Below are 21615 nucleotides of genomic sequence, written 5' to 3'. Positions count from 1 at the left end.
CATCTGTCCGCGGTGGCGGCTCCGGCGGTGGACGAGGACACCACTCCACCACTGTCTTTGTCCCCCTCCTTAGCGTCCTTTGAGTGGCGACCCTCGCCCACGACCTTGGCCTAAGAATCCTCCCCAAGGCCCACACATGATTTAGGGGGCAACTCAGGACAGAGGGGCAACTCATGACTGGAGGGCGGCTCATGACTGGAGGGCGGCTCATGACTGGAGGGCGGCTCATGACTGGAGGGCGGCTCATGACTGGAGGGCGGCTCATGACTGGAGGGCGGCTCATGACTGGAGGGCGGCTCATGACTGGAGGGCGGCTCATGACTGTAGGGCGGCTCATGACTGGAAGGCCGCTCATGACTGTAGGGCAGCTCATGACTGGAAGGCCGCTCATGACTGGAAGGCCGCTCATGACTGGAGGGCGGCTCATGACTGGAGGGCGGCTCATGACTGGAGGGCGGCTCATGACTGGAGGGCGGCTCATGACTGGAGGGCGGCTCATGACTGGAGGGCGGCTCATGACTGTAGGGCAGCTCATGACTGTAGGGCAGCTCATGACTGTAGGGCAGCTCATGACTCGAAGGCCGCTCATGACTGTAGGGCGGCTCATGACTGGAAGGCGGCTCATGACTGTAGGGCGGCTCATGACTGGAGGGCGGCTCATGACTGGAGGGCGGCTCATGACTGGAGGGCGGCTCATGACTGGAGGGCGGCTCATGACTGGAGGGCGGCTCATGACTGTAGGGCGGCTCATGACTGGAAGGCCGCTCATGACTGGAAGGCCGCTCATGACTGGAAGGCGGCTCATGACTGTAGGGCGGCTCATGACTGGAAGGCGGCTCATGACTGGAGGGCGGCTCATGACTGGAGGGCGGCTCATGACTGGAGGGCGGCTCATGACTGGAGGGCGGCTCATGACTGGAGGGCGGCTCTGGCAGCTCCTGACTGGCTGGCGGCTCTGGCAGCTCCTGACTGGCTGGCGGCTCTGGCAGCTCCTGACTGGCTGGCGGCTCTGGCAGCTCCTGACTGGCTGGCGGCTCTGGCAGCTCCTGACTGACGGACGGCTAATGGCTCGGGACAGACGGGCGGCTCTAATGGCGCTGGGCAGACGGATGGCTCAGACGGCGCTGGGCAGACGGATGGCTCAGACGGCGCTGGGCAGACGGATGGCTCAGACGGCGCTGGGCAGACGGATGGCTCAGACGGCGCTGGGCAGACGGATGGCTCAGACGGCGCTGGGCAGACGGATGGCTCAGACGGCGCTGGGCAGACGGATGGCTCAGACGGCGCTGGGCAGACAGATGGCTCAGACGGCGCTGGGCAGACAGATGGCTCAGACGGCGCTGGGCAGACAGATGGCTCAGACGGCGCTGGGCAGACAGATGGCTCAGACGGCGCTGGGCAGACAGATGGCTCAGACGGCGCTGGGCAGACAGATGGCTCAGACGGCGCTGGGCAGACAGATGGCTCAGACGGCGCTGGGCAGACAGATGGCTCAGACGGCGCTGGGCAGACAGATGGCTCAGACGGCGCTGGGCAGACAGATGGCTCAGACGGCGCTGGGCAGACAGATGGCTCAGACGGCGCTGGGCAGACAGATGGCTCAGACGGCGCTGGGCAGACAGATGGCTCAGACGGCGCTGAGCAGACGAGCAGTGCAGGCGGCGTTGGGCAGACGGCCGACTCTGACCTGCTGAGGCGCACAGTAGGCCTGGTGCGTGGTGCCGGAACTGGTGGTACCGGACTGGAGACACGCACCTCAAGGCTAGTGCGGGGAGCAGGAACAGGGCACACTGGTTTCTCAAAGTGCACTATAGGCCTGGTGCGTGGTGCCGGAACTGGTGGTACCGGACTGAGGGCACGCACCTCAAGGCTAGTGCGGGGAGAAGGAACAGTGCGTACAGGGCTCTGGAGACGCACAGGAGGCTTGATGCGTGGTGCCGAAACTGGAGGCACTGGGCTGGAGGCACTGGGCTGGAGACACGCACCACAGGGAGAGTGCGTGGAGGAGGAACAGGGCTCTGGAGACGCACTAGAAGCCTGGTGCGTGGTGTAGGCACTGGTGGTACTGGGCTGGGGCGGGAAAGTGGCGCCGGATATACCGGACCGTGCAGGCGTACTGGCTCCCTTGAGCACCGAGCCTGCCCAACCTTACCTGGTTGAATGCTCCCCGTAGCCCGTCCAGTGCGGGGAGGTGGAATAACCCGCACTGGGCTGTGTTGGCGAACCGGGGACACCATACGTAAGGCTGGTGCCATGTACACCGGCCCGAGGAGACGTACTGGAGGCCAGATATGTTGAGCCGGCTTCATGGCACTTGGCTCAATGCTCAATCTAGCCCGCCCAGTGCGGGGAGGTGGAATAACCCGCACCGGGCTATGCACACGTACAGGAGACACCGTGCGCTCTTCCGCATAACACGGTGTCTGCCCGTACTCCCGCTCTCCACGGTAAGCATGGGAAGTGGGCGCAGGTCTCCTACCTGACTTCGCCACACTACCCTTTAGCCCCCCCCCCCCCCCAAGAAATTTTTGGGATTTCCCCTCGGGTTTCCAGCCTCGCTTACGTGCTGCCGCCTCATACCACCGCTCCTGGGCTTTAGCTGCCTCCATCTCTTCCCGAGAGCGGCGATATTCTCCAATGTGAGCCCAGTGTCCTTTACCCTCCAGAATTTCCTCCCATGTCCAGGATTCCTGTGTAGTGGGCCGCTGCTGCTCGTACTCACGCTGCTTGGTCCGAGTGAGGTGGGTGGTTCTGTAACGGCAGTCTAGCTCTTCCTCCTCCTCGGACGAGGAGAGGAGAGAAGGATCGGAGGACCAATGTGCAGCGTGGTAATTTTCCATGAATTTAATAAACACAAAGACAAGATACTGACAAACTAATACAAAACACCAAACGACCGTGAAGCTACAAACGAAAGTGCAATACACAAGCTACTAACGTTAGACATAGACACGATACAAAATAACAAACGAACTAACCGTCACAGTCCTGTGTGGCACAAACACTGACACAGGAAACAACCACCCACAATCCCCAACACAAAACAAGCCACCTATATATGATTCTCAATCAGGGACAACGATTGACAGCTGTCTCTGATTGAGAACCATATTAGGCTGAACACAGAAACAGACGAACTAGACACACAACATAGAATTCCCACCCAGCTCACGTCCTGACCAACACTAAACAAGCAAAACACATAAGAACTCTGGTCAGGACGTTACACAGCGTTTGTGGGTTCGATTACAGGCTCCAAATGGCCAGAAACAAATAACTTTCTTCTGAAACTCGTCAGTCTATTCTTGTTCTGAGAAATTAAGGCTATTCCATGCGAGAAATTGCCAAGAAACTGAAGATCTCGTACAACGCTTTGTACTACTCCCTTCACAGAAAAGCGCAAACTGGTTCTAACCAGAATAGAGAGAAGTGGGAGGCCCCGGTGCACAACTGAGCAAGAGGACAAGTACATTAGTGTCTAGTTTGAGAAACAGACGCCTCAAGTCCTCAACTGGCAGCTTTATTAAATAGTACCCGCAAAACACCAGTCTCAACGTCAACAGTCGAGGCGACTCCGGGATGCTGGCCTTCTAGAGTTGCAAAGAAAAAGCCATATCTCAGACTGGCCAATAGAAATAAAAGATTAAGATGGGTAAAATAACACAGACACTGGACAGAGGAACTCTGCCTAGAAGGCCAGCATCCCGGAGTCACCTCTTCACTGTTGACTTTGAGGCTGTTGTTGCACCAGTCTTTTCTCCTTTGTGTGGCCATAATGCCCCGTAAAAAAATCAATGCCTTTTGCGGCCAGTGGCTGTTGTGCCCTTGGGCTGAATATAATAATTATAATTTCTCACAGGCTACAAGTGAAGACAGACACATCGGGGACGCCACCGCGTGCGTCCTTATCCAATTCCGAGGTGCATATTGAAAGAACAGTCCACATTTACTTTTCGTCAGCCAACAAGATGAGTAGGTCTAACAAACATCAAAAGCACTAGCCTATGTCAATCTACTATCCCCCATAGTACAAAAGTTGACCTATTCTATTCTGTGCAATAAATAAATATTACATAGTCTGGGACAGTATTGGGATGCGATAGATCCCAAATTAATACAACCACTGTTTTAAGCAATGAGCTTGACGCAAAAGATGAGAACATTCATCTTAAAATGTTGATAAACTACTAGGCCATTTCTTCACATTATAAGTGCAGCAATAAGCACACGGCAGTAGGTGCTTAGCAAGTGTGAATGTTCCATTAGCAGAAAACACCACTCTCAAAAGGGACCCCAAATCTGATTATGCATGTAATGCTTTTATTATAAAATGACAATTTTTATGGTGAAACTACATGTATGCCAGTTAGGCTCTACACCCTTTGTAAAGCGGATTAAATTTGCTTCATTTTAAGAAGTTATTTGGCCACTTTAGTTGTGATACAAACCTTATCAAAATATATAGGCCTATGGACTAGGCTACATGAGGCTTGCTACTGGGATTTGAAAAAGTCGCAAAAAAAAAAGCAAGCAATGTTTCTTGCCTTAAACTGGGCATCATTCACTAGTGATAATTTACCATTCACAAGTGACAGGCTAATATTGTCACCCATCAAAATATTCTTGATTGAATATTGTATTTACATATACTAAATAATATTTGTGAAATGCGTTTTGATTTAGAATGGACCAGTAGATGTTATCTATGCACTTAAATAGCGAATGGAGGACGGTTTTCCCGTGGTTCATTTTCATGCCAGCCAGGTAGGCTATACTCCTGTTGTAAAGACAAGCAATGTGCTTTATATAAATATAGTAGGCCTAGCCTATAGAAAGCTGATGGGATCCTCCTCTTTTTAATAAAAGCCAGTACTCTGTTTCCTCACACAATTGCATAGCCAATAGAAATGTTGCGCAACATGAGCTCATGAAGTGTTAGATTTTCGATACATTTGCATTGATGTCAGGGTGATTAGAGGGACAATAGAGGGCTGAGTACCAGGCAGTTAGTAAGTTTGGTAGGCTGCTAATGACCATCAGCAGAATCATAGCTGGGAGAAGCCTAATTACCGTGACTAAATGGTCACGTGGAATTTGACTACCGTCATGACTCGTGACCGCTGGTGTAGGGGTAATACGGTCACCGTAACAGCCCTAGTGTGGACCGTGATAGATCTTTAGTGATGTGGACACCGAGCAACTTGAAGCTCTCGACCCGATACCCCCATGCTTGGCCCTCTTTTTCCCGTAGTCCACGATCAGCACCTTTGTCTTGCTGACATTGAGGCAGTTTGTAGTCCTGGCAGACCTCCTCCCTATTGGCTGTCTAATCGTTGTTGGTGATCAGGCCTACCACCGCCGTGTCGTCAGCAAATGTAATGGTGTAGGGAGACGTACACGGCAACGCAGTAGTGGGCGAACTGGGAGTACACGAAGGGACTAAGCACGCGCTCCTGAGGGCCCCCCCATGTTGAGGGTCAGCATGGCAGATATGTTGTTGCCTACCCTCACCACCTGGAGGCAGCATGTCAGGAAGTTCAGGATCCAGTTGAAGAGTGAAGTGTTCAATGCCAGGGTTCTTTACCTAGTGATGAGCTTGGAGGGCACTATGGTGTTGAACGCTGAGCTGTAGTCAATGAACAGCATTTTCACATTGATGTTCCTCTTGTCCATGTGGGAAAGGGCGGCGTGGATTGCAATAGAGATTGCATCATCTGTGGATTTGTTTGGGCGTTATGTGAATTGGAGTGGGTGGGTCCAGAGTGTCTGAGATGATGGTGCTGATGTGAGCCATGACCAGCCTTTCAAAGCACTTCATGGCTACAGACGTGAGTGCTACTGAGCGATAGTCATTTAGACGGGCTACTTTCCCGTTCTTGGACATAGGGACTACGGTGGTCTGCTTGAAACATGTAGGTTTTACAGACTGGGTCAGGGAGAGGTTGAAAATGCCAGTAAAGACACTTGGCCAGCGCATACGTCCTGGTAATCTGACTTTTGAATGTTAACCTGTTTAAAAAGGTCTTACTCACATCGGCTACGAAGAGAGTGATCACACAGTCATCTGGAACAGCTGGTGGTTTCATGCATGGTTCAGTGTTGCTTGCCTCAAAGCAAGCATATAAAAGGCATGTAGCTCCTCTGGTAGGCTCGCGTCACTGGGCAGCCCGCCCTTTGTAAACCGTGATAGTTTGCAAGCCCTGCCACATCCGACGAGAGTCAGAGCCGGCGTAGTAGAATTCAATCTTAGTCCTGTATTGAAGCTTTTCCTGTTTATGGTTAGTCGGAGGTCGTAGCAGGATTTCTAATAAGCATCCGGATTAATGTCACGCTCCTTGAAAGCGGCAGTTCTAGTCTTTAGCTCAGTGTGGTTGTTTCCTGTAATCCATGGCTTCTGGTTGGGTATGTACAGTGGGGCAAAAAAGTATTTAGTCAGCCACCAATTGTGCAAGTTCTCCCACTTAAAAATATGAGAAAGGCCTGTAATTTTCATTCAATCCATTGTAGGATTTGGTGGAAAATAAGTATTTGGTCACCTACAAACAAGCAAGATTTCTGGCTCTCACAGACCTGTAACTTCTTCTTTAAGAGGCTCCTTTGTCCTCCACTCGTTACCTGTATTAATGGCACCTGTTTGAACTTGTTATCAGTATAAAAGACGCCTGTCCACAACCTCAAACAGTCACACTCCAAACTCCACTATGGCCAAGACCAAAGAGCTGTCAAAGGACAACAGAAACAAAATTGTAGACCTGCACCAGACTGGGAAGACTGAATCTGCAATAGGTAAGCAGCTTGGTTTGAAGAAATCAACTGTGTGAGCAATTATTAGGAAATGGAAGACATACAAGACCACTGATAATCTCCCTCGATCTGGGGCTCCACGCAAGATCTCACCCCGTGGGCTCAAAATGATCACAAGAACGGTGAGCAAAAATCCCAGAACCACACGGGGGGACCTAGTGAATGACCTGCAGAGAGCAGGGACCAAAGTAACAAAGCCTACCATCAGTAACACACTACGCCGCCAGGGACTCAAATCCTGCAGTGCCAGACGTGTCCCCCTGCTTAAGCCAGTACATGTCCAGGACTGTCTGAAGTTTGCTAGAGAGCATTTGGATGATCCAGAAGAAGATTGGGAGAATGTCATATGGTCAGATGAGTTTTTACCAAAAAGTTATATTTTGGTTTCAACTCATCATGTTTGGAGGACAAAGAATGCTGAGTTGCATCCAAAGAACACCATACCTACTGTGAAGCATGGGGGTGGAAACATCATGCTTTGGGGCTGTTTTTCTGCAAAGGGACCAGGACGACTGATCCGTGTAAAGGAAAGAATGAATGGGGTCATGTATCGTGAGATTTTGAGTGAAAACCTCCTTCCATCAGCAAGGGCATTGAAGATGAAACGTGGCTGGGTCTTTCAGCATGACAATGATCCCAAACACACCGCCCGGGCAACGAAGGAGTGGCTTCGTAAGAAGCATTTCAAGGTCCTGGAGTGGCCTAGCAGGTCTCCAGATCTCAACCCCATAGAAAATCTTTGGAGGGAGTTGAAAGTCTGTGTTGCCCAGCAACAGCCCCAAAACATCACTGCTCTAGAGGAGATCTGCATGGAGGAATGGGCCAAAATACCAGAAACAGTGTATGAAAACCTTGTGAAGACTTACAGAAAACGTTTAACCTCTGTCATTGGCAACAAAGGGTATATAACAAAGTATTGATATAAACTTTTGTTATTGACCAAATACTTATTTTCCACCATAATTTGCAAATCAATTCATAAAAAATCCTACAATGTGATTTTCTGGATTTTTTTTTCTCATTTTGTCTGTCATAGTTGAAGTGTACCTATGATGAAAATTACAGGCCTCTCTCATCTTTTTAAGTGGGAGAACTTGCACAATTGGTGGCTGACTAAATACTTTTTTGCCCCACTGTACGTACGGTCACTGTGGGGATGATGTCGGTAAACTCCTCAATCCTGGAACATGACCACAACACAGCAGTAAAATAAACAGTCAGACAGACCAACAGTAACATGACCACCCCCAGCAGTGAAGGAGAGAGAGAGAGAGGATAGAGGGAGTATGGGTGGGATATTTGGGTGAGGAGTTACTCAGGCCAGAAAGTCATACGATAGATTGAAGGGATCCATAGCTACAGCCAATCTATGTCTGGCATCTACGGAATCATACATGAGCAAGTGACAAAGGGTCAAATAATCCTGTGTTACGGAGTGTGTGTGTGTCCTTGTTAATGAACTTGACAATTCTGTAGGTTGTTCTTCCTGAGAATGATGACCATGGCGTCGTGTTCACGGTCAAAATCAGAACAAGGCCAGTATGTATCATTTCAAGGCAAATAAGGCAAGACCAAATCAATCTCTGCTGCGTGTGAAAGCCTACGTCATCGGTTTCTCTTTATGTAGGACTGGACTCAGACACATCAAAGGCTGCGGATTAGGGAGGGCTCCAGGAGGTGAAGTGAGCATTAGTTCCTTGCAGTCACAAAGCAATTTACAAACACACACACACACACACATTATAAAACACGTACAAACATGCACAGAAGAGAAATGTGTGCGTGTGTGGGTGTCAGTCAGTCAGTATATGCCAGGTGCTAGGACAGATGGAGAGGGAGGTATGGAGAGCAGAGAAGTTCTCTTCATACCATCTCTCACTCAAACATGTTGATATGATGATCCAGAGCATGTTAAAGTGCTAATCTCATAATGGTTATGGTCCGGATTAAACTCATGACAACTGATCTGAAGTCAGCTGTTACAGGGGCCTCATGAGGGGCCAGAGAGAGAGAATTGGTCAGGCCGGTTTGGGTAATGGTAAGTTTGAGATAGCATAGAGGGCGTGCCTAAATACATTGCATCACTGGCCTTTTCCAACTGAGGCCTGTGTTGGAATTCCTGGTATTCCCATAAACTGGTTCCCATTCTCCAGAGTAGAGCAGGGAGGATATGGGAATAGATGAGAACTGTTTGGATAACAGACAATTATTCAAACAATACTCATGGCATTTGTTTCAACAGTAACCTGGGGAAAATGTTCTACGCTATCATGAACAGCAAATTACTGCACTCTCTCAGTGAAATCAAATTAGATTACTACCTAATTATAAAACATCAGACCATATAAATACCCTACACACACCCCAATTGAAAAATATGTAAAAGAAAATAAATATTATCTCCTGCTTTGTAGATTTCCAAAAAGCTTTTAGATTCAATTTTGCATGAAGGCATTTTATTAAAACTAATTACAAAATGGTGTGGGTGTAAAAATATTTGACGTCATCAAATCAAGGTACAGAAATAACAAGTGAGCAGTCAAAATTGGAGATAAACATACAGATTTATTTTCCCAAGGGTGCGGAGTAAAACATGGGAACAACTTGAGCTCAAAGTCTATTTAATACCTATATAAATGAATTGGCTAAAACACTTGAGCAATCAACAGCCCCTGGTCTCACTCTCAACATCACAGAAATAAAATGCTTCCTGTTTGCAGATGATCTGGTGCTTCTGTTCCCCACAAAAGACGAGCTACAGCAACAGTTCTGTTGCACCTGGGCACTGACAGTCAATCTAAAAAAAGACAAATATTATATTCCAAAAGAGGTCCAGATGTCAGGGAAATTATTCAGACCCCTTGACTTTTTCCACATTTTGTTACGTTACAGCCTTCTTCTAAAATGTATTTATCCCCCCCCCAAATCTACACACAATACCCCTTAATGACAAAGCAAAAACAGGTAAAATATTTATGCAAATTCATGAAAAATACAAAACTGAAATATGACATTTACATAAGTATTCAGACCCTTTACTTAGTACTTTGTTGAAGCACCTTTGGCAGAGATTACAGCCTCGAGTCTTCTTGGGTATGACGCTACAAGCTTGGCACACCTGTATTTGGGGAGTTCCTCCCATTCTTCTCCGAGGATCCTCTCAAGCTCTGTCAGATTGGATGGGGAGCGTCACAGCACAGCTATTTTCAGGTCTCTTCAGAGATGTTCGATCGGCTTCAAATCCGGACTCTGGCTGGGCCACTCAAAGACATTCAGAGACTTGTCCCGTAACCACTCCTGCGTTGTCTTGGCTGTGTTTAGGGTTGTTGTCCTGTTGGAAGGTGAACCTTTGCCCCAGTCTGAAGTCTTGAGAAGGTTTTCATCAAGGATCTCTCTGTACTTTGCTCTGTTCATCTCTCCCTCAATCCTGACTAGTCAGCATGATGCTGCCACCAACATGCTTCACTGTAGGGATGGCGCCAGTTTTCCTCCAAACATGACGCTAAGAATTCAGGCCAAAGAGTTCAATATTGGTTTCATCAGACCAGAGAATCTTGTTTCTCATGGTATGAGAGTCCTTTAGGTGCCTTTCGGCCAACTCCAAGTGGGCCGTCATGTGCCTTTTACTGAGGAGTGACTTCTGTCTGGCAGAGACGGTTGTCCTTCTGGAAGGTTCTCCCATCTCCACAAAGGAACTCTGGAGCTCTGTCATTGTGACCATCGGTTTCTTCGTCACCTCCCTGACCAAGGCCCTTCTGCCCCGATTGCTCAGTTTGGCCGAGCGGCCAGGTCTAGGAAGAGTCTTGGTGGTTCCAAACTTCTTCCCTTTAAGAATGATGGAGGTCACGGTGTTCTTGGGGACCTTGAATGCGGCAGAAATGTTTTGGTACCCTTCCCCAGATCTGTGCCTCGACACAATCCTGTCTCAGAGCTCTATGGACAATTCCTACGACCTCATTGCTCTAACATGCATTGTCACCTGTGGGACCTTACATAGACAGGTGTGTGCCTTTCCAAATCCTGTCCAATCAATTGAATTTACCACAGGTGGACTCGAATCAAGTTGTAGAAACATCTAAAAGGATGGTCAACGGAAACAAGATACACCGGAGCTCAATTTCGAGTTTCATAGGAAAGGGTCTGAATACTCTATGTAAATAAAAGGTATGTTCTTGATTTTTTATACTTTTGCAAAAATAATAATTTCCACCACCCATGTTGGCGAGAAAAAATAAATACAACACCCCCAAAGTACTTTGCGTGGCTAGAAGACACCACAAAAAAATGGAAGCACTGTAAGACAGTACACGAGGCAGACTATCTGACAGAATTATAGACTTATGAGCAACATGTTCCCCCAAATTTAAAACAAATACAAAAATGATTTAACAAAAACAGAAAATCCAATAACTATTGGGAGAAAAACCCATTTTTGCCATATTCCCTGCAAAAAGTGTAGCTTCCTGCCACAACTGCAGGGACAGCTAGTAGAACGACCAGCCAGAGCAGAAACATGTCTACCTGTCTTTCTCACTATTTCATTATTGTCTTAATTTATTTCTTACTGTATTGTCCTGTTAAATGTTATTACTCATTGAGTATTATCATTTTTACTATTATCCATCTGCGTTATCATTGATTTGACATGTGTCTATATGTTTGCTATGGCAATGTGTGCCAACACTTTCCAAGCCAATAAAGTCTTTCGAATTGAGAGAGAGTCTGGAATGTGAATCTCTGTGTGTGAGATAGATGCAGGTGTCACTACGTCCTGACGGAGAGGATTGTCACGAGAGAGAGTCTCTCTCTCCCCCTCTCCCTCTCCCAATTATGGCTTTCAGTTTTTCAGGGCTTAAGCATTCTCAATCTCTCCCTCCCTCCACCGTTTTCTCTACTAGTTCATCAACCAGATTGTTGTTAGTAATTATTTACTAGACACAATGCACTCTCACACTCTCGCTCTCTTTTTCTGTCTTTCTCTCTCTCAGTCTTGTTGCCAGCTACTCTACCCCCCATTAGCCTAGTTTGGTAACTTTGATTGACATCCGATTCTCCCAACTCCCAGCCCCACGGAGATTTGATTGGTCGGTGAAACAGAGGGGGTGATCCTATTGGCTCGGGAGACTGAGGGGGCGATCTTATTGGCTGATGGCCAGTCTGATCAGCCACAGCTGCAGCACTTTAACAATGCCCTCACTGTGGGTACAGCTGACACACACACACACACACACAAAAATATATAAAAAATACAAATAATAATTGCCCATCTGTGCTAGTGACCAGCATTGATAATAGATTTCAAAACTTTCCACCGGTCCGTCCTAGGCTCTCTTTTCCCTGCTTACTTCTCACTCCCTCTCTTTCTCCCCTATTCCTTCTCTCTCCCTCTGACCATCCCGTTTTCCCCAGAATGTCAGTTGCCAGTTGAATCTCGCCATCTCTCCCCGTCTCATTCTCTCCATTCGACCAGACTTCTAATAACAGGGTAGAGTAAGAGACTGAGACACAGGCCAGGGTTACCCCAATGACCTGGAGGGATGAGAAGAGAGAGAGAGAGAGAGAGAGAAACAGCCCACCCTAGCCCCTCATACTGAACATATGTCTGTCAGGGACCAAAGGCACAACCAGGGTTACGTAACACTATCTCTCCATCCCCCTCTCCTCCCTCCCTCCCTCCCTCCCTCCCCCAGTGTGACCAGCAAGAGATAGAGCAGGCCACCAGATGGACTGGTTTCAAGCTTTAGATCTTAGAAGACATCACATATTTTAACCCCTTTATAGGGCAGACCAGTGACATCACTGCTGAATGACTGAGAACAATAGCCTCGACCTATAACCCTGCCTAAAGACAAGGAAGTAAAACAAATACGTTTTAGACAAGACTGGAGAGATGGGGGAGGGGGACACTTCAGCAGATACACTCCCAGTCAAAACACTCCCAGTCAAAACACTCCCAGTCAAAACACACACACTAAACACATGCTGCTATGACAGACAGACATCAATGGTAGATCCCAGACAAAACAGTGAAACAAAACGAGAGAAAGGGGAAGGGAGGGTAGAAGATCACAGGAGCACACAGAATGCTGGTGTATGCGTGTCATCCTACCTGGTAGCTGACTGGACAAGTCTCCTTTGGGCTCTTTTGGGAGGGAACCATCTGGAAGAGGGAGAGAAAAAGTGAAGAGACAAAGAGAGAGATTATTATTAGGTAGTCAGTTCTGTGCGTCTCTACCAAGCTAATCAACTCCAGGCCTGGACAGATCTATCAGGGACTGGTTCAGACCTGAGACACCAGCGGTGTATTCATTAGGAACCAAACGGAAGAAAATGGGACGAACCTACCTGTATTTGTCCAATATAAACTAATTTGAATTGTAAACAGTTTTCTGCTGCAAAACATTTTTCAACAGTTTGAACTAATGAATAGACCCCAAGTGAGTGCATACCTGGCCTGGCATGAATCAATCCATTAACTACCAGTAAGAAGCCCTCCTGTCCTGTGGAAGACAGCTAACATGCTAATGCACTAGCTAACCAATACACCACTATACACATGCTGTAAACATCAACAAACCTTTTCTGACGAGTCACTAGCACATTATTCCCTGTGTGTGTGTGTGTGTGTGTGTGTGTGTGTGTGTGTGTGTGTGTGTGTGTGTGTGTGTGTGAACTAGAGGTCGACCGATTATGATTTTTCAACGCCGATACCGATTATTGGAGGACCAAAACAGCCGATACCGATTAATCAGACGATTTTTTTTGTTTGTAATAATGACAATTACAACAATACTGAATTAACACTTATTTTAACTGAATATAACACATCAATAAAATCAATTTAACCCCAAGTAAATAATGAAACATGTTCAATTTGGTTTAAATAATGCAAAAACAAAGTGTTGGAGAAGAAAGTAAAAGTGCAATATGTGCTATGTAAGAAAGCTAACGTTTCAGTTCCTTGCTCAGAACATGAGAACATATGAAAGCTGGTGGTTCCTTTTAACATGAGTCTTCAATATTCCCAGGTAAGAAGTTTTAGGTTGTAGTTATTATAGGAATTATAGGACTATTTCTCTCTATACCATTTGTATTTCATTAACCTTTGACTATTGGATGTTCTTATAGGCACTTTAGTATTGCCAGTGTAACAGTATAGCTTCCGTCCCTCTCCTCGCTCCTCAATGGGCTCGAACCAGCAACACAAGACAACAGCCACCATCGAAGCAGCGTTACACATGCAGAGCAAGGGGAACAACTACTAGAAGGCTCAGAGCGAGTGACGTTTGAAACGCTATTAGCGCGCGCTAACTAGCTAGCCATTTCATTTCGGTTACACCAGCCTCATCTCGAGAGTTGATAGGCTTGAAGTGATAAACAGCGCAATGCTTGACGCACAACGAAGAGTTGCTGGCAAAACGCACGAAAGTGCTGTTTGAATGAATGTTTACGCGCCTGCTTCTGCCTACCACCGCTCAGTCAGATACTTAGATATTTGTATGCTTGTATGCCCATTCAGATTATATACAACGCAGGACACGCTAGATAATATCTAGTAATATCATCAACCATGTAGTTAACTAGTGGTTATGATTGATTGTTTTTTTATAAGATAAGTTTAATGCTAGCTAGCAACTTACCTTGGCTTACTGCATTCGCGTAACAGGCAGTCTCCTTGTGGAGTGCAACGAGAGAGAGGCAGGTCGTTATTGCGTTGGACTACTTAACTGTAAGGTTGCAAGATTGGATCCCCCGAGCTGACAAGGTGAAAATCTGTCATTCTGCCCCTGAACAAGGCAGTTAACCCACCGTTCCTAGGCCGTCATTGAAAATAAGAATGTGTTCTTAACTGACTTGCCTAGTTAAATAAAGGTATAAAAAAAATACAGATTTCCGATTGTTATAAAACTTGAAAATCGGCCCTAATTAAATCGGACATTCCGATTAATCGGTCGACCTCTAATCTTAACACATGCTCTCTCTGACACACTTCCTGTGGATGCTGTGTCCTTACTGCTGGGTATTGGGTGATGGGATACATGAGGGTGGTAGTGAATCGCAGTGTTTTACACACACACACACACGTCACAGTCAACAGCAATAGAGGAAGGTGTGAAAACAGAGGGATGGATGGAGGAGGGGGATAAAGGTTAGAGTGTTCTCCACTCATGGAATTTCTCCCTACGACAGGAAGACAGGTTCAGACCTTGGACACCAGTGGTGTATCCATTCGGAACCAAACGGGACAGACGTTATATTGAAAAGACCAAACATGAACACACAGCACATACTTGCAGTACCAGCAGCAGTAGTTCTACGGTCACAGTTATCTAACTGTATAGCATCACAGTTCTAATAGTATGAGGCAAGCAAAATCTACAAAACATGTTGAGATAGAGCACATGTATGCTCGCTCACACACACACACACACACACACACACACACACCAGTATGGAGGTTAGGCTCAGATCCCAAAGAGAGAAACCAAGAGGTTTGTCAGGATCAGAAGTGGGCTAATCTAATGAGATCCACCCCCCTCTGTCACACACACACACCAAGTGAACAGCGCAGGGCCAACCACCTGCTACGTCATCCATTTACTGACAGCCAAACACAGAAATAGGCAGAGGAAATGACAAAGTAGAACTAAGAGCAAAGTCAGAAGAGTAGCCCAATCCCCTGTAAAACCTTCTAGAACTCTCTCTCTGACCTTCTAAACAGTGGGTATGATTCAGGATGGTGTCACCATCCATCTGATACACACAGCTTCTCTCCGATAATCACACTCTCTCATTCGCTTTACTGTGGCTATAGACAGCACATTATGGATGGACAAACACACACACATTTTATAGGCCTCCGTTTCCCCTTTGACTTCTCTGCAAGGCTACTCATCACTGCGACTCACTTGCATACACCAGTCACACCCTAAAGCCCTCTCATTTCAGCATACCACCGCTATCAATCACCCAAGCAATAGAGAGGGAGAAAGAACAGAGAGAAAGAGAGTGCGCAAGACAGCATTTTACAGCCCACCAGCGACCCAGAGACAGAGAGAGAGAAATGGTCCATGAGGACTTGTCCTACTTTACCTCTCTCTTGTTCTGGTGTCACTTTCAAACAGGAGCAGCAACAGAGATAGTGCTGTCTCCATGCAACCAACCAATCAATCTGGAGTCATTCCCTGTTCAATTATTCACATTTTAACCAACCTTTATTAGCAGTCTGACAAATACAATGTTTGGTGAAGCAAGAGAAAACTCAAGGTAAAACTTAGTTTATGGAACAGTACATTAGCTGTTATCAGATAGTTGTTTTTTAATTAGTGGGATGAAATTAATTTAATCCAGCATAAATAGAAATCAGAATACAGAGGGTCACAGGATTAAGAGATGACGCCTGAGTTCAGACAGTGCAGTGGCCAGCACACACCGTGTGTGTGTGTGTGTGGAGAGGTTAGGGGTAAAACGATCTGACACTGAGACATCATGTGTTAGCTCAGGGGAGTTCACTCCACAGTCACTGCTCCTCTTCACTCACACACACACTTCTGTTATGCTCTTATTCTGCCTGGTAAGGTTGTGGTGACCTATATTCAGTCCCCTAGTCTTCAGGTAGCCTACACAGACAGAAGAGAGAAATAGAGAGGGTAAGAGAGGGATGGTAAAGAGATACGACTGGAGAAGAGAGGGAGGGTAAAGAGACATGACTGGAGAGAGGGCACTAGTGTGTGTACCCCTGTGTTGTGCTTTCATGTCCTGACTAACAGCATTAGAGTGATTTACGTGTGTGTGTGTGTGCTCTAACCGTGTTAAGTGCATTTAAGTGAGAGTCAATTCATTAGATTAGACACTGACCTGTCCTCTAATCCAACCATTCCCTGGGATTACAGCCTTTAGTTGCCCCACGGTTATATTTAACACACACACACACGTAAATCAAATGAATGCTGGCTTCCATGCACAAACACACACAGAAGAGGGATGTATGATATTGGTTGTCAGCTCTACCCTCTGAGGCAGAGAGAGAGAAAATCAAAGTAATAAAGATGTTTCCTGTTTTTATCACAGCGCTGATATCAAAGAGGACACACATGCACTTCCACAGAACAAGGACTGTGTGTGTGTGTGGCGCTAGTCTTTTCCCCTGGTATCGCTGATGTCTGTCCCATACCTGCACTGCACGTTACCGCGTGACCCTCTGCAGCTATACGGACCATAGAAATAGAATGAATAGAACCGGCGTCCCAATTCAAGTCAATGATGGCATAACGGGTGGACTGGCAGGTTTATCCATAGCGAGTGTACCCATAGGAGCAAAGCAGGAAGTGTACCCATCAATCGGTGCTGTGAGTTTTTTCCATCAACTCAACTGACATTACAAACAATACATTCCATTGCATCAGCCAACATCATTTGAATGAAGATGCTACTTTACCATGGAAATGATAGCATCAGGCCTCCCGGGTGGCGCAGTGGTCTAGGGCACTGCATCGCAGTGCTAACTGCGCCACCAGAGTCTCTGGGTTCGCGCCCAGGCTCTGTCGCAGCCGGCCGCGACCGGGAGGTCCGTGGGGCGACGCACAATTGGGCTAGCGTCGTCCGGGTTAGGGAGGGTTTGGCCGGTAGGGATATCCTTGTCTCATCGCGCTCCAGCGACTCCTGTGGCGGGCCGGGCGCAGTGCGCGCTAACCAAGGGGGCCAGGTGCACGGTGTTTCCTCCGACACATTGGTGCGGCTGGCTTCCGGGTTGGAGGCGCGCTGTGTTAAAGAAGCAGTGCGGCTTGGTTGGGTTGTGCTTCGGAGGACGCATGGTTTTCGACCTTCGTCTCTCCCGAGCCCGTACGGGAGTTGTAGCGATGAGACAAGATAGTAATTACTAGCGATTGGATACCACGAAAATTGGGGAGAAAAGGAAAAAAAAAAAAAGAAATGATAGCATCACAATACCAGGCAGCCATTGTGAGTGTACCCATAAATTCACAATACAAATTGCCAGGATTAGAGGTTCCAAGCCCGTTCTATTCATTCTATTTTTGTGTTACGGACCTCGCTTACAGACATTAACACCCACAATTGTGTCACCATAAGGTGTGAGAGTGTACAGTCCTGTATGTGTACTGGGAGTGTACAGTCCTGTATGTGTACTGGGAGTGTACAGTCCTGTATGTGTACTGGGAGTGTACAGTCCTGTATGTGTACTGGGAGTGTACAGTCCTGTATGTGTACTGGGAGTGTACAGTCCTGTATGTATACTGGGAGTGTACAGTCCTGTATGTATACTGGGAGTGTACAGTCCTGTATGTATACTGGGAGTGTACAGTCCTGTATGTATACTGGGAGTGTACAGTCCTGTATGTATACTGGGAGTGTACAGTCCTGTATGTATACTGGGAGTGTACAGTCCTGTATGTATACTGGGAGTGTACAGTCCTGTATGTATACTGGGAGTGTACAGTCCTGTATGTATACTGGGAGTGTATAGTCCTGTATGTATACTGGGAGTGTACAGTCCTGTATGTATACTGGGAGTGTACAGTCCTGATTAAGCAGAGACAATATGATCTACAGAAGCAGGTCTGGATCCTCTCAGGATATTAACATGCAGGCAGGAGTCATTGTATTTCAAGTCCTCTGTTCATCAATCTATCAATCAAGCAACCAATACATTCCATTAGATTTTTGTGTAGCATCATTCATATTGTACCACCAACTGAATGTTGCTCTGCCTGGAGTACCCCTGAAGTACCCCCTCATGTGCATTGTACCAGTAGGCCTATGGTCTCATTGGTCGTCTCAAGTACCCCCTGTGGATAGGCCAAGTACCCCGAGGGGTCCTAGTACCCCTTGTCGGGAACCACTGTGCTAAACTAGCATCGCACACACATACTGGTATCACACACACACAGACCTTCTTTCTCTCACCCCTCCATGTGTTCAAAAGGAGGTCGTCCCACTTTCACTCTTTCTTTCTCGTTCACTAACTTCTCTGGCGTGATTGTTAATTGGTGTGGGCTTGGGGAGAATGTGAGCTCTAGCTCAGTCTCTCACGCTGGAAAGAGCGAGATGGGAGAGACAGAAAGCGAGAGAAAAGGGAAAGAAAGACAGAAAAGAGGGAGAGAAAGAGAGAGAAAGGCAGAGAGAGAGAGTAAGACAAAGGATAGTTAAGTTATAATCATGTCATGACCATATAACGTGTTATGGGCTAAATACGGTAATTGGTGAATTATACAACTGTTGTTAATCATATTATAGTCGCCCTGCCATGTTAAAATCAAGTTATAGGTATAGCCATAGATAGGCCTAGTTATGTAGTTATGAGACATCTCATAGTCCTGGTTGCAGCTTTGCTCATATAGCTCAGTGTTTAAAGGTAAGTGAGTGTGCTGAGCTCATTTATTCACAGATCAACAATAACTATTTTCCTTCACACATTCTTGTACAACGATCACGAACAAAAGTCTGGAACGGTTGAGTTTTTTTACACAGAAGTCTGGATCCTCACAATGTCTGTAACAAGGAAAAGGAAGCGAGGGGTGATAAAAGAGACAGAATGAGAGAGAGTAAAAGTAAGGGAGGGGGGATTCAGACAGAAATGAGCGACAGAACAAGAGTAAGACAACAAGAGAGACAGAATGAGAGAGTAAAAGTAAGGGAGGGGGGATTCAGACAGAAATGAGCGACAGAACAAGAGTAAGACAACAAGAGAGACAGAATGAGAGAGTAAAAGTAAGGGAGGGGGGATTCAGACAGAAATTAGCGAGACAAACCTAGAAGGAGACAAATATGGCTAGGCAGGTAGGTGCTAAACCTGTACGTGTTCTAACATGGCTAGGTGTTATACAGGGGAAAGTGATGGAGTATAAACCCTCAAACTAACAACTATAGTCTAGCCTATAGTATACAGCAACGTTGATCTTGGAGGGAGAAAGCTTGAGTCTATGCCTATTATTATTAACTCAGATAGTACACAATTCCTTGTTCCACGTCGCTAGAGATATTGGTCCCGTAGTGTTGATGCTAGTATCACTGCGTATTACAGAAGAGAGATCGTTCAAAATTGACCTCAAAATTGGACGTCGATCCCATAGACATTAAAACCAGTAGATAGTGATAGTGCGGATATCATCCACGTATTCTTATGGAAGAACTTCAGATGGTACATGAAGCAGGAAGTATTTGAAGCGCTTCATATGGCTGGATGCTGCTGAATGCACCTGTGGATCATGGTGAAAGTGGCCGTAACTCGCAACGGATCATGTTCGATGTCGTCGTTTTAATCCTGCCTGAGAGACACGCACAAAGAGCATGCATGAGGGTGCGAGCCTCCTCGTAGCCTGCCGGCCCATGATTGGTCTGTGTCAGCACGTGGTCCTGTGTGACGACAAATGTAGTTGTAAGAATGGATCACTATTTAATTCTATATCTCGATTTGTAGCGAACTTTAAAATAATTCACCATGGGGATCGAACAGGATCCTAAGAAACTAATTTTAGAGTCCAAAATGGACGTCAACATTTTTGGGGGAGACCGTTTCTGGCGATCGCAATTTACATAGGCTTTCTAGGGCAGACCAGAGCTTTTGGCACCGCTAGGTTGCGACGCAGTAGCCGACCAGCAGAGCTTGTGACTTCACGCTCCAGACCAGACACTGGGGACCTGGTCTATCTATCCATGTCCTTAGGACGTTGGGAATAGCCTTCAAAACTGGCCACTGGGGGGCAATAGTGAGTTCCATTACCATCAAGTAGCCTTGGGTTTTGCAATGGTGTGGACTGAGGTGGACTGGGGTGCCAGATGGGGTGGACTGGGGTGCCAGATGGGCGTAATCCCATGACTCTAGATTAGCATATTTTTTATTTTATGATCATCCCAAAACCTTATTCAGAATGCGTATCTAAACTTAACCCTTAACTTCAATTTGATGTTTGGAGAAAGGGAACGATAGAGCCGAAGAAGCAACAAAAACATTCTGAAATTGAAATGTGATGTTTGAAGAATGCCTAATTCTGCAGTGAGACAGAGCTTTTTGATTACAGAGATGATGGCAGAGAGGACTGTAGAGTGAGATGGCTTGAGTCTACTCCAGCTCCAATGTGCATGCATGCACACTCACACACAAACACCAACAGACCTACAGAGACGCACACACACAAACAAACACAGACGCACGACTCAACCTGAGCTCAGCTGTCAATCAGAGCTTTGTTGCCTGCAGTGATAACAGGGCACAGCTCTGCTGGTTACCAAGCACTCTCGCAAGGGTGTCAAAACCCTGCAATGACACCCCATAATAATAACCCAGAACAATCCAGCTACAAAGGATGAAACTAGAGACTGATATAAGGTCAGTTTAGAGTTTTATCCTCTAAAAGTTGGGGAAAGCTTTAGGGAAGGTAAGCTGATCTTAGATCTGTGCCTACAGGTAACTTCTACTGGAGAGAGCCAAAACACATGGGACAGAGGAAAAGCCAAAGGAACATGATCCCAAAATGAACATTTGAACCAATAAGGAAGTTACTACAACTGAGATAAAAATAGGGGAAAGGGTTTGGGTAAATGTTTGGATATTGGTTAAGGGTTAGTCTAGTGGTTAAAATGGGGTGTGGTTGTAGACTGGGACTGTCTATTACGAGGGCAATCCAATCTTACCCTATGAGGTCCGGACTACTCCTGGTTTTCTCATGTATAAATAAGTCCCCCATTAGAAGGTAAGAATGATAAAAGCAATGGAACTGGCTTCGAGGTACAGATTTGAATTTTAGTGTTTAAGAGATTAAGAGATTTCCCTCAGAGCAGGATGACTGGAGC

The 21615-nt window shown here is 46.6% G+C and overlaps 1 protein-coding gene across 1 annotated transcript in view; it reads right to left on the bottom strand.

Moving 5' to 3' along the window:
• LOC120026857 (triple functional domain protein-like) overlaps positions 1 to 21615 on the bottom strand; it is a 116455-nt gene that overhangs the window by 92929 nt on the left and 1911 nt on the right. The window contains exon 2 of the mRNA XM_038971573.1: positions 12914 to 12964. Coding sequence (XP_038827501.1) covers positions 12914 to 12964 — 51 coding nt within the window. The remainder of the gene's footprint in view (positions 1 to 12913; positions 12965 to 21615) is intronic.

Source organism: Salvelinus namaycush, chromosome 32 (assembly GCF_016432855.1).
Source record: "Salvelinus namaycush isolate Seneca chromosome 32, SaNama_1.0, whole genome shotgun sequence".
NCBI classification, from domain to species: Eukaryota; Metazoa; Chordata; class Actinopteri; order Salmoniformes; family Salmonidae; genus Salvelinus; species Salvelinus namaycush.
The sequence above is the reverse complement of the archived record's forward strand: the minus strand, read 5'-3'. Positions and strand labels throughout refer to the sequence as shown.